This window comes from Ursus maritimus, unplaced genomic scaffold, assembly GCF_017311325.1.
Source record: "Ursus maritimus isolate PB19 unplaced genomic scaffold, ASM1731132v1 scaffold_4, whole genome shotgun sequence".
In the NCBI taxonomy this organism is placed as follows: domain Eukaryota; kingdom Metazoa; phylum Chordata; class Mammalia; order Carnivora; family Ursidae; genus Ursus; species Ursus maritimus.
This window is the reverse complement of record NW_024426552.1, coordinates 71,448,021-71,462,791: the sequence shown is the minus strand read 5'-3', so window position 1 is coordinate 71,462,791 and position 14,771 is coordinate 71,448,021. Positions and strand designations below refer to the sequence as shown.

The window sequence follows — 14,771 nt, the reverse complement described above, 5'->3', positions numbered from 1 at the left end:
CCAATTTGGTGATTTTAGAACAAATTTAATTATGATGGACCATAATGAGTAGAATTTACTGAGGTTAATCCTGGTATATTTGCCCAATTTATGCCCTATCATGATATAACTCTGAAATCTCAGACATATTTGTTTGCTCATTCCTGTCAAATTTTACATTTCTATTTCCCCTTTTGCTGGTTTTTCACAGGTCACAAATTGGTTAGTGAAGTCATAGGAGCTTCTGACCTACTTCTCTTGTTAGGTGTGTAAACAGACATTTTTGCTGACCTTAACATGCCTTTTAAATGCTTCTAATGAACTAGTTGCAAATAAAATTGCAGACCAAATTTATGCTGCTTATGCTGAATTTTAAAACTCCAGAACTATATTGGGCAAATTCCTTATTTTACAGGTGAAAATAATAAAATAATTATTTTGCAGTAAGACTAAAATTCCTAAATATGTATCTGTAAGATTAAAACTATTAGAAAGTTTGCTTAACCAAAATATTTTCTTGAGAGTGATACAATTGTTTCTGATAATTGAAATGAAAAGTAATTTTAGTTTGTCTCATCTGTCCTGTCACAGTTGACATTTTAAATTTATTTTGTTACTATATGTGGTTTGTAATGGCAGTGGTAAATAGCTGAACTGTAAGTACTCTCATGGAAAATTATCCTTATCAAAGATTGTCTTTTTTTGATTGTAATTTTCAGTGATACTTTAAACATGTCCTATAATACTTAAAAAGCGTTTTTTGTTTTGTTTTGGTTTGGTTTTTTTGCATAGGTTACCAGTATGTTCCTTAAAATAAGAATAGCTTTTAATTTTCGGAAAAGTGATTTTTGCTCTAAAAATGTATTTGCCTTTAAAATAAATTGGAATTTGGGCTACTGACCACAATGGAGAATTTGAAGGACTGCGTATTTATCTTTAAGGTTCACCTGGAGAAACAGCGTTTAGAGCAACAGATCATGGATCTGAAAGTGACAAGCACTATAGAAAGGTAAGTATAAAGGAGAATTCTCCTTTATACTGAAAGCGATAAACTTTCTACCCACCTGGAGGATTTGAAAACAGTAACGTCTGAGGAGCAAATATAAAAGCATCTAAGGAGAGGTGTTTTTAATCTTGGTACAGAGTGCAGGTACTATGTGACAGCTCTGGAAATATTATTGGAGAAGCCCATTTCCTTCAAATATGCTCTGTGTAGTTAGTTACAAGGATCGTTTTTAACAAAGGGCTTTATTGTTAAATATGTATAGGAAAAGCTGATTAAGTAAAACAAGCAGGCTTTTCTTTTCCCTAGGACTTCTCAGACCTTAATATACTTGTGTGCATTGTGAATCGCAAGAGAAGTCGAAGTGTGCAGAGTTGTCCAGATTTATTTAGCAACAGAACCCTTTTTCCATGAAATATATTCTAGGGACTAATGTTTCATGGCATATATACTTAGGGGAAATATTAAGGGAATAGGAAATGGGTTATTAGGGGATAAATTGATTTGTTACCTTAATAGTCAACAATTGTGTATAGAGTTATTTCGGTTATGTTAATTTCAATACTTGTGTTAAAATCCATATGAAAGTTTTGGGAGAATTGCTAATGTAAAATAACATATGCATTGTTCTTTATTTATATTCATATGTTAACCTGACATTCTCTTAGTCTTCATTTTTTTCATCTTTTGAAATTGGTAAGATAACTGATTCCTTGAAAGTTTTTCTCAAAAAATCAATATTTAGATAAATAGATACCTGAAAAAGTATTCATTGAACTTTTTAAAGTTAAATATGGAGTATGTAACTTTTATACTGAAGGTTATTATGGTTTTTATAAATTGAAGGGAAATAATTTTATGTTTATTTGGAAAGAAAATAATTCCTATGTGTAGGTTTCCATCTCTCTCCTTGTCCTTTAACTGAACTTTTTATGTGATATTCCAGGTTTAAATTCTAGTATTTCGAAAGACTTTTCTCTTGCCTTTTAACTAGATCTTTTGGAAGAAACGTTTTAAGATGTGCATGCATATATGTGTGTGTGTATAAGTGTATTTGCCTTTTAACTTGATCTTGTTTGATACCTTTTCCATTGGCATTTTAGCTAAAGGGACATCCTTGACTATTCATGCTACTGGGGAGAAAAATTTGAATAGCAATTAGCCTATCATGCAAAGCTTATTTTGAGCCAGCGCTTGGCCCTTAATGCAGGTAGACTTAATGTGCAAAGAAGAGCTAATGTAATGAGGGAGAAGGAACCTCTCTTATAGGATTAGTGGTGTGGTTTTCGAGTGACGAGGTTTTTTTTGCTTAGATCAGTTAGGGGAGGGCAACATCTTTGCTGTTCTCACGTATGGCCAAGGATTGCTTTGGTGAATGAAAAACCTGTTTCAGGGTCTAACTCAAATAATCTCCTTAAAATCCTGTTCAGATGCTTAATGAATAACTGTTAAGTGATCAGGAGCTTTGCAGTACAGAAGAAGTGAGAGAATGGATCCCTGGGAATATAATTATATTCTCAGATTTTTTTTTTTAAGATTTTATTTATTTATTTGACAGAAAGAGACAGCCAGCGAGAGAGGGAACACAAGCAGGGGGAGTGGGAGAGGAAGAAGCAGGCTCCCAGCAGAGGAGCCTGATGTGGGGCTTGATCCCAGAACTCTGGGATCCCTGAGCCGAAGGCAGACGCCTAACTACTGAGCCACCCAGGCACCCCTCTCAGATGTTATTTTACACAATAGACATAAAAGTAAATTTACTGCTTTATTTTATAACGTACTTTGCTTAAAGGTAAATGTCCTCATTTACTATTTCCTTTTAAATTTTTCATAATTTATGGTGATTATCTTTCCCATTAAAAACTCAGCAATTAATATTATTAAGTCTAGAGTTGTAATTAAGCTGCTTTCATTACAGTTTAAATTAAATTGTAGCAAATACTAGTATAAGAATTTACTATACAAGGAAAGTTTTTCCAGCCTCAACTAGTGGTTTTAAATTTTGTTAATATGCAACATTATGTGTTTCACAGCGTGGCTCTTACCTATCGTACTCTTACCTATGAGAGCCCCAGATTGAAAATGGTATTCAGAGTTTGAAGCAGTCACCTTAGGTTAATGGTTGTCTGGGTTGTACCAAAATTTCTGGCCAGACTTAAACTAGAAGTGTAAAAGTAAATGTGAATCCAATTTTCTTTAAAGTAGTAATAAAAACATTTCTACAGCTAGGACTAGAGAAATTTGTCCTTGCTAATAGAAGAACACAGGGGCACCTGGGTGGCTCAGTCCATTACCGTCTGACTCTTGGTTTCGGCTGGGGTTGGGATTTCCCCATCCAGAGATGGGGCCCAGTGTTGGGCTCCCCACTTAGTGCGGAGTCCACTTCCCCTCTGCCCCTCCCCCTACTCATGCTGTCTCTCTCTCTCCCTCTAAAATAAATAAGTAAATTAAAAAGAAAAAAAAACACATGTGGAGAAGTGCTGGCAGGTAGAGGAACAGTTAGGACCTTTCAGAGTCAACTGAAGTGAAAATGATGGAGCTGAAAGAATACAGATGTCAGATTGTTTGACTTGAGTCAGACAGAATGACTAACACAATGAACTGATTACCTGTAGCTCCCAGTCTGTGTCAGTAGACTTTTAGGTACTCTGGAAAGTTGTAATTGAGTTCTACCAAAAGTCTACAAAAAGTGAAAAGCACATATTTCTGCACGATGCTACACAGGCTAACTAAACATCAAGTTTCTTTGACTTCGCCTGCATTTATATTATATCTGTTGAGTTTACGGACAGTAGTTATTCACATCTTGTTGACCAGAAGTTCTGATACTTATTACCAGATTTAAAAAATGGAAAAATATCAAAACCACTTTTCAGTAAATGCTGTTAATCAGAAATTTTAAAATTTGTATCCACTGAAGAAACATTAGGGCCCTTGACGTCAATTGAATAATATCCTTGAGACCTGGAGACCTTCAGAACCACCTGAGGGCAAATTGAGAGTTGAAGTGGTGAGCCTATTTTAGTAACTAATTTGCAAATCTGCATATTTCTGTGTATCAATCATAACAGATAAGTGACAAGACCACTTAGTGAATCTTCTTTTTTAGATTCAGTAAGATTGTCTGTTCTAGTGAAAACTAACTTGCTAAATGAGACATGTTATTATCTGTGCTTTTGTTTGATCATGTTTCTGATTGATCATAAGCATCTCACAGAAGTAACTAATATGGTCATTCTGAGGGTTACAAGCACATTTATAATTTATAGAAAACATTTGAAGAACCTCTTAAAAGTCTAAATCATGAAGAGTGGTATTACCATTTTAAGTATAATTATTAGATAGTAATTAATGCTCTTCCTTTTCACATGTTACTGTAATTCTTATTTTTGTGGCTTTACTTATCTTGTACTTCCCAGCTGAGATCTCTCTTCCCTTTTCTGCCAGATTTTTTTCTCATCCTTAAAGCCTCCTTAAAGCCTTGCTCTTTTGTCCTCTTCATGAAATCTTCTATAACTATTTTAGTGTCCTTAACTATACTCTTAACACTGAAAACAGTTGCCAGCTGAAACATTATTTACTTTGGCTTGCATTCTTTCTATCATAAGATCTCTGTCCTTAGAACACCTAGGATAATACTGAGCTTCTAGCAAAATTGAGTGATTTATTTAACACAGTAAAAGAGATGCTAATTGAGGTAAATAAATTTCATTAATGCCAACAAGTAGGCCACAAAATTTTATTTAATATGTCTTCACTCTGATCACATGTGAATGTCTTTTGGTCTTTGATCTTTGGCATCTACTGTGGAGCGTAAGAATGTGAAAGTAGTGCCTGTGCCTAGTAACTGTAATGAAGCAGCATTGCTTAAGTAGGATTTATGTTTCTGGGATTCCTCAGTCAACAAATAATGTAGTAACTGTGGCAAAATGAAATTCCCACAACCAACACCATCAAGCAACCACAGATCAGTAAACTAGTTCCTGAGGAGCTAACTGGTTAGAATCGTAGCCAGGAAGCCAACCCACTTGTGCACTGGAGTGTAGTATTTGGGAAGCAGAGGGATCAGAGAAAGAAAAGCAGGGAAGATCTGCATGAAGAAAAGTGGAATGGCAAAACAGGAATCCTGTTTTATTCCTTCATAACCACACTGTCCTTTTATGTCATTTAAGAAACATTAAGTGCATACCGTGTACATAATACTGTTTTTTGGTAACAATTTAGAACAAAGGGGATTTGCTAGAAATTGTAAGATTGATGAAACTATCCTTAATAGACTGATTTGTTCATCTCTTAAGATTATCAGTTGTAGAAATTGTCCAAGTATTAAGATAGGAAATGATATTTCTGAATACAAGCAGGTTAAATAATCCAAATGGAAAGACATATTTCCTTCAGATATCTATTAATAAACATTTTCCCACTGACCATAAATACCTTGAGCAGAGCTATGTATTACTGGGAGGGGAGGAAATAGTTATTTTTAGCAAATCAAATAGAATTATTCAAATTTTGGAAAGTAGTTAATGTCTACCAGTATTTTTTGAATGGAAGGGGAAAGAAGTCTTCACTTTCATAAAGTTCTTTTCTGGACCCAAGTTACTTTTAAAACTAATAAAGCAGGAGTTGGCATACTTTCCCTTAAAGGGCTGGGTATTGAATATTTTAGGTTTGTAGGCCCTAAGGTCTCTGTGAACTACTCACCCAGCCCATCTTCTTAGTAATTCAAATATGCCTTCTGATGTATTGTAGTATTACCATTTTTTTCTTTTAATGTGGAACCAGCTGGAGTCAGGGCCACTTTGTAAATAGACCATCATGCCAATAAGACAGTATCAGGTACAGACTTCGTAGTCACACTGCCTGCATTCAGATCCTACCCGTTCTGCTTTCTGAGCTATGTGATCTGGGTTGGATAAGATCAAATTCTAAGTTGCTGGTTTCCTCTGCTGTAAAAGGGGGAACCCCTGCTTGATAGGGTTGTTTTATGGATAGCCCTTTCGCACAAAATCTTCACATAATAAAACTAAACAAATACTGGCTATCAGGGTGATGATGATGATGATGATGATGATTACTTTACCTTTTTAATTACTGCATGAGTTAATTGCCTGCTAACAGTATTTGATTAATTTCCTTCCCTTTTCTTAATTTCTGTGGTGTGTTCTGGCGTTTATGAAAAATGGGAAAAATAGATTATAAGGCTGATGTATAGCTTATTTACAGAATACACATTTTTTTGAAAACCCAATTTGGATTTTATGCGAAACTTCATGTGCATTATTAGGTAAAAGGAGGTCATAATATGATTCATTGAAGGAATAAACATGTGCCAAGCCTTTCTTTAGGTGTCAGCTATAACATATGTCAAGTGTCAGGTCTTATTCTAGGTGGTAGGTATACAAACAGGATAAGGGCCTAGTTCTGCTATGAATTTTTAAAATGCTGTTATAAATACAGTATTTTAAGTGTCTTCACATATGAATGACTTATAACTTTAAGATTATTTAAAATCTTTCCTGTCTGACTTTCAGGTTTTTGCAGCATTTTTGGCTTGATATTTTGGTTTCTGGAGTTATCACTGATTTTCTTGATCTAATGTTATAATTTTTTAAAAATCTGACAATAGTGTAGAAATAGGAGACTGAGAAAAAAAAAAAGAAATAGGAGACTGAGTTGCAGCGTCAAATTGACAATAACTAGGAGATGTTTAGAGAGTATGTCATCTGTAGTTGTTTACAATAACTATTATTTGCAACAATTATGTTTATATATAACGTATATGATTTTAACATAGTTACGTGCTGTTTCTTGAGGGAAAAATATCTGAGCTTGGGAAAATATTTATTGAACAAAATGTATTTTGTCCATTTAAGGAATGTGTCTTACACAGTAGTCACATTTCTTTTCCTGCCTTATTCCATGTGGTCTTAGCTCAGAAGCCGTATTTAGGGTGAGATTTGATGCCCAGAATTGGATAAAGGTAACCTCCTTTAGTCATGTAGCATAGTGTAAATAGTTTTTTCTGTGTCTAATTCTTGTTTTCTTCCTGCTTTTTTCAGGAGGTAACAATTAATTTCAACTATCTTCACATAACAGTGCTTCAGTAACAGACTTGGAAGGAAAGTGAGGTGTCACTAGAAAGAGGGTGTTTGCTTGTGATGTAGTAGATATTAAGTATTAACCGTAAAATTTGCATATAGATACAAGCAAAGGATGAGGGAGGGGTATTTAAGCTATAAGTAAAAACGAATCATGTGCCCGATAGACTAGCGCAGTTAAGAAACGTGGAGTAGTAGTGGCTCACTGTTTTGACATTATGTGAGTTAGGATACCGGGGGTGTGTTCATGCAAGCACAGGTACACTACTGTGTAAGCCAACACAGGAAACCTTTGAAAGGGTATTGTTTTGAGACATCTAAACATTTGGATGATGAGAAGTGATTATAGTGAATGACAATAAAAATAAGTTGATTACTCTTCTTTCTGCTTTATGAAAAACAATCATACAAAAAATGAAAAAATGACAGATGGGGAATGATGAGGACAGTGAGAGTAGTCAGTTGGCATTGTCTTTCTTTGATAGATATATCCATGACCATAAAAGTATTCATTTGAAAGATTTATCTTTAAAGATAACCACAGGTTTTTATAAATATATTTTGTATTGTTGAATTTAGAAACAGATGTTGACAGTTCAGTTATGTCACCTGCCATTTTGATGTTCTCTCACTTGTCACACAGAAATTTCAACTAGTTTCATCCTTTGATTTATAGCAGGTCAACCAGTTTCATTACTGTTGGCATAGCCTAATGTAGTCAATCTGAGAATCAGACAAAAATCTCCCAAATTATATGCTAATACTTTCCCTTAATTTAAAATGCTTTACTATAATGCTAGCTTTCCTGTTTGTATTTATTTCTTTTCCGGAAAACTTTTATTTATAGTAGAAGTCTTTGGGTTATACAAAGTAAGTTATTAAGCCTCTGGATGACTCTACTAATTAAATTTTGAATGTAATGTTAACCAGCATTTTGGGAAACTTTCTAGTTGTATTATATAAAATATAATATTTTGGACAATTATTTTAAAAAGCTCTGAAGCTATTTGAAACTGCCAAGTTAGATTATTTTAATGAGTTTAGCTTTCCTAGCTCTTTTTATTTTTATAATGTGGTAAAACTTGAGCCCATTGTTCTTCCAGAACACTGTTCTTTTGCAAATTAAATAGTGACCTCATTCATTGAAACTTTACCTTTTTTAGGGTATCTAATTGAAAACTGTTAAGCTTGTGACATTGTCAATACTTAGTTGTCTTTTCTCCCACGTCTCTTGAGGTCTCTTAGCTAATAGGCCAGCAATTAAAAATGCTGTACAGAAAATGACATGTATTGAGTACCAATACACATGTAAATACATTGTGATAAAAATTGCATCAGTTAACATGTCATGATTATTAATTGGAATGAGTTTTAAACATAGGAATTGTGATTGTGTTGTACATAGGTAACTGGGTTTTGTTTCATTTTGAATTTTCATAATAACTATATTATCTCCAAATCTCAGTTATTTTCTTTTACAGTACTTTTGCTTTAGTAATTGATAAATTCTTACTTATGTTCCTAGAGGCTGTTTTTACTCAATGTCAAAGCAGCTCATAAAAAGTGAAAAATCAGTCATACTACTTACTTTATATGTATAAAAATAAAACAGTGCTTCAAACATTACTTTTTAATTTGCAGAAAGAGAATCCTAAATTGTAGTCAGATAAGCTTGTGTGCATAGGCGTGTAGAATATATGAATTAATGTAAAACTGTGGTTAACTTGTTGCTTGGAAACTCAAATTAATAGTTTTGAGGGACTGTAATCTTTAACTGAAGTCCTTAGATATCAAGGAAAAAATACTTAAGAATAATAATGTAATAATTAAATGAACTATTATGTATATTCCATTCAGTCTTGTGAGAATTATGGTTGAGAATTAAAAGATTTTTTTCCCCTTTTGTATCAAGTCAGGAGAATACACTAGTTCATATTGGCAATCCAAAAATAAGGGTTGAAGTAATAAGTTGTTAACTACAATGCCACTTTCCTTCAGCATTCCAGTTAGTTTAGGTTTTACTGTATATTAATATTATATATCTGGCTCATTTTATTCAGCAGACAGTCTCATTGCTTTTCACTTTTTAAACTCTGCTGTTTTGTATTTCTGAGACATCTAATTTACTGAGGGGGAAAATGGAAATGTGGTATAGAGCCCTATTAGATAGTGGCTCTAAAGGTACAGAAATGCATTTCCATTTTTGTTATAAGCTATCCATTCTTCCCTAACTTACACCTGTTCCTTGCTTGTGCCCTTTGGTTTAACATTGTTCTCCTCCCCAATTTTCCTCTTCTCCTCATTGTAAACTCATGGCAGGGTCTGCTTGGTGAGCTCATTCTCTTACAACAGCAAATTCAAGAGCATGAAGAGGAAGCACGCAGAGCCGCTGGCCATTATAGCACGAGCTATGCCCAACAGAAGCGCAAGGTGATGGATGATTTAAGGGGGCTACTGATGTGTTCACACTAATCAGCCATTTCTACCAAGATCATGTCACCTTAATCCATTCATGGACTCCAGTGATGGGAAATTATTTTTAACAAAGTAAAAATATGAAAGATACATAATGCAAATATGTAACTTTCCTGGAGTGGATGAATAAACCCAAAATATTAAACATAGGAATTTGTTTTCTGAAACTGAGATTCTCTGTGAGGGTCCATGGATTTGTATTTAGAGAAGAATTATAAATTGTGATTTGCTTGGTCCAGTTATTATATCGAGTCACCCTCAGTTTGTAGCCAGCTTGTCTATGGTTCTCCCAAGTTTTCATTCTAAAGTATAAAGGATTACTGTGGACAACCACTATTTAAATTATTTAAAGAACGAAATTTACTTGTTTTAGTAAACTGGGTCAGCAGAAAACATGGTTATTTCTTGTAGAAGAAAACTATTTTGGTATAAATTTTGGGTAAAATTATTCGTATACACCCTGATAAGCTCATTGATTAGTTTTTCCACAATCATCAGTGAAGTCAGCACAAATAAATTTTCACCTTGGACTACTGAAAGATTGAACATTGGAAATTTGATATGATTCAGGTCGCTGAAGAACAGATTCTAATAAAAGTCGGCATAAGTCTGTACAAATGTTTGGTTATAGGTATAATAAAAAAATCCTTAAAAGGATGCTTTTGGCTGATAGATGATCCCATTTTGTAGACCCCAAGATTCTGAAGAGTTCTGAAGAGACTTGAGTCAAAATGAAATGAATGTCATGACTTTAAAGTTACATTCTGAGATCTTGACATCAGCGTAATTAAGTTACATATATCAGATGAAGAAAGTTTTAAAAGTCGTATACAAATTTTACTCAGGAAAAGAGATTCAGCCTCTTAGTTAGCTTCCTGTAGGTTCTGAAGTCAACCAATATTATAGATAATGATTTAATGTAGTAATTTTGCTTGCTAACCTTACCTGTTTGGTGATGGGTGATACTTGCGAGTACTCCTCACAATTTCATTTATCTTTTCAGTGTCGCTTCCTGGCTTTTCTCAATTCCATGGCTGTGGAATCAGCTTCTGTATATTTAGCGCTCAGTGAACAAACAACATAGGTGGACGTGAAAATAAGTTATTTTCCTGTTTGGTTAAGTTAAAGTAGGTGTGTTAAACCAAGAAAGGGCTTATTTTAAATGGTGCTTTAGCATTCTCTGCTCTGTATGTCGTTGAAGTGCCATTTAAATATTCTAACAAATTGGATGCTTAAGCTGAGCCATCTGTTCCTTAGGTTTGTTACAGAAAGAAGGGGAAGAAGCTGCTGTGTTCTGGTATGTTAGTTAGAAATATTAATAGCTCTAGTTACAAGTTCTTGTTTTTTCATAACGGTAAAATAATTTGAAATGAGTCCCACAGATCTGCCATTCTAAAATATGGTTCAAGATTATTGATATACTTTTGAATCCGATGATTTAAGGGATATTAGTAGTGAATAATGTTCATTTTCTTCATTGCCCAAGGTTAGTGTTCATTTGAGGCCTACTTTACTGAGCTGTTTTCAGGTTTAGAGACCTCATTTCCGTTTCTGATGTCATCAGATTGTCCACGTAACCTTTCATTCCGCGTTTTCCCCACTTGTGAAATAGCCGCTGACAGGATGGCCCCTCTGTGTGGGTAGTTTACCGAGGCGTGCTTCGCAGCGCACCGGACAGTCCGGCCCACTCTGGAGCTCCCTGGGCGAGGGTAAATGGAACTGCAGAAACAGTTCATGCTCTTCTGTAATGGCATCATTCTCCTGGCCTTCACGGTCATTTCCTTACTGCATCTCCCCCTGTTTCTCTCGGTCGTGGGTACACAGGTGCCTTTCCAACCTTTCACTGTCCTCATGATCCGAATCCTAATTCATGAGATTTGTGTCATTCCTCCAGGCCTTTGAGGTTTTCTTGAGGTGCACAACCACAGCTTTTTGTTACTTCTTAATCATTCTTTTTCCCTTACCTACTTGAAAATGTAAGTAGGCCTTCATTTTTTTATATCTTATTAGTAGCAGCTAATAAACTGTCCCTGTAGCTCATGGAGACAGTAGATTCAAATTGCCTTGGGTAGTTTTTCCTCCTACGAATACATACACATACGTGGAAATGTTTACGAGTCCTCTGCCTCTGTATTTCGGTACTTCAGAATGGCCACAGTGGCTTAGTAGGAAGAAATACCTAAAATACAACACTCAGGCTTGGTTTTGTGAGGGGCTAGTAAAGGTTTTTCTTTTTCAGCTTTAGCTTGTTTCTGCGGAGGATTCCGCTCTATCTCCATCAGTTTCACAGCCCTGGAATTGTAGAAAAGCTCTGGTTTCAAGACCATTGATACCCATTTCTGTCAGGGTGAGTTTTAAATTAATTTCATAATGCAAACTGAATATATTGAACGACGGGACAAGAAGTTAACTCTTGTTGTAAGTAACAGAACTTTACCAGTGAAGTGCATCAACATTAAATATACCGGATTGCTAGTTAAGATACTGAATAAGTGGCAGGTGAAAAATCCTATGTGCTGTTCCCTTAAGAAAATATGGAAATGTGTCTTCTCATTATCTTTAATATTTACTTTGTAAACCTAAAAGTTTTCATCTTATTTCCTAGAAAATATTGGGTCTGATTCTTGACTCCACCATAACGCCTGTCTTTTAATATAATGTTAATTTTGATGTTCCATTAAACTGAGTAGATAGGAAGCATAGTGATAAAACTATGCATGAGTCATGCCTAACCCTTGTTCCAGAAGGGCAAATGATAAATCTAAAACTCCGAAAAATACAAATTTATAAAAACCTTAACACTTAATCATTACTAAATACTAATATTAGCATAAAGATTTGTAATAGTCTAATAACCTTGTATCATTTTAACTTTTTATATACCCTTTTTATTTTACCAAATTACCAAGTTAACCATCTATAGAGCTTGGTTTACAGTAAACATTCTAACTTTTTTGTGTAATTGTATTAGTACTTAATTATTGTCCCAGATGTAGAGTACTAGTTGATTTTCTATGATAATTTAGGATATATTGCATGAAGTCATTAAATAATCACATTCAGAACTAAAACAGTTTATACTAATACTGCTTATACATTTCATACTAATTTAGCTGCAGTCAGATGAGTATTTTAATGGAACACAGTTACCTTTTAAAATGAATTGGGAAATTAATCTACATAGCAAAATTTTTATGACCACATTATTACAGTATGATGGCATGCCATATGAAAACAACATGGGATTCTTTATTTCTTCATCAGTCTTCAAGATTTTGTTCTTCAGGTTGTTGGTGCCTTCCCAACTTGCTTGTTTCCTCACATTTTAGGAGACTATTAATAATTCTTGTCCATTTTACACAGTCAAATGAAAAAGCTGCTCTCCATAAGTCTGCTTGCTATACAAAAATGAGAAAACCATAATAAAAATTTTGTTTTTTGTTATCTTTTCTTCTAATTACTGAATCATATTTGGAGATTTTTAGGCATAGACTTTTAAGGAAAAAATAGTATGTTCATAGCAAGTATTGTCATCTTTATTTAAAAGAAGTTTGGGGAATATTTTGAGAAACTCTTTGGAAAGAGGAATTAAAACCTCAGAATAACTTTTTATTGTATGGATAAGAGTTATTAATATCTACCTCAATAAATAAATCATTTAAAATTTTTTATATGTAGTTACTACCATAATGTCTTGATTGCTTAAAGAGCCATTGAATGAAAGTGAATAAGGATTTACATGAATTTTACCTTAAGTTTTGTCTCCTATGAAATAAATTCATGTTTATGAATTTTGATTATCAGAAATTAGACAATTATATTGAAAGACTGAGTATGACAACTTCTGCACCTCACCCAGGAGTGAAAGCACAGTTATATGGATTTGTCATAAATGACATCATTTTAATAAAATCAATCATTGTGTTTTATATTTTGAATTATACTGTGACTAGAGCCTGTTAATGCAATAAAGTTCTTTGTTGTTTTGGATATTTTGTCTTAGAACTATTAGCATTAGTAACAATTGGAAGTAGTTTCCACAATAGCTATAGATTTTATTCTACTTCTGTTTTATGTTTAAATCAATTTTAGTTCCCTTACTCAACGTTATTGCTCCTGCATTCACTCTGTTATCGGTTAGCAGATCTTGCACTGAAACTGAATTTAAAAACAAGCATCTGGCTCCACTTAAAGCTCTGAAAATACAAGTTGTTCTTTGCATTTAGTAAATACTTCCCTACTTACAGAATAGAAATGGGTAATAGATGCTTAACATATACACTGTGATTAGTGAATTTTTTCAGTAGCTATAAATGATAACATGCATCTAAGTTCCCAAAACACATTTCTGAAGGTGTCAATGCTCTTTTTCTACAAGCTTCCAAATACCTGGGGTTGAGTATAAAACAACCTGTGAAAACCATAGTAACCATGTGTGTTGATCTCTTATTTTTCTAACGAGCCATTCATCAGGAATGACTAGAATAGCATCTAGAAAAGGATTGCTTTTTAAGGCTTTTACGTATTAATACAATTATAAAATTTTGATAAGCAATTTTAGTGTTTACTACAGATGTTTTTTACTTTATTAAATCATTTGATTTAAATTTTGCTTTGAAAAAATATGCATATAAAGTCAATAGTTTTTGTTTTTTAAAAATACTTTTCAAAACATTTAACTTACTGTACATTTTAGGTAAATCTATTTCTACTGAAATAAAATTAATTTATTTTAAATATTTAGGTGACAGACAAAGAGAAAATTGACCAGCTTCAAGAAGAACTTCTGCATACTCAGGTAATTCTGATGAGTAGAAAGAACTAGGGACTTGAGGGGCACCTGGGTGGCTCAGTCAGTTAAGCGTCTGCCTACATCTCAGGTCATGATCCCTGGATCCTGGGATCGAGCTCCATATTGGGCTCCCTGCTCAGTGGAGCCTGCTTCTCCCTCTGCGTGCCACTCCCCCCTGCTTGTGCGCTCATGCGCTCTCTCTCTGTGTCAAATAAATAAATAAAATCTGTTAAAAAAAAAAGAAAGAAAGAAAGAAAAAGAAGAAAAAGAACCAGGGACTTTAATATACTTAAGTTTGATGATGTGGGAATTTTTTTAAGAGAGCAAAATTTGGAGTGATTTGATGATACGACCTTATTATCAATAGATGTTAAAAAAATGCAAAAGTAAATTGAGAAATAAGGAATAAAAAAGACATTTGGTA

At 33.9% G+C, this 14,771-nt stretch overlaps 1 protein-coding gene across 1 annotated transcript in view; it reads left to right on the top strand.

Annotated features, from left to right (window-relative positions):
• OPA1 (OPA1 mitochondrial dynamin like GTPase) overlaps nt 1-14,771 on the top strand; it is an 84,049-nt gene that overhangs the window by 9,840 nt on the left and 59,438 nt on the right. Inside the window, 4 exon segments of the mRNA XM_040621446.1 lie at nt 191-244; nt 921-988; nt 9,400-9,510; nt 14,300-14,353. Of these exon segments, the coding sequence (XP_040477380.1) occupies nt 191-244; nt 921-988; nt 9,400-9,510; nt 14,300-14,353 (287 nt within the window).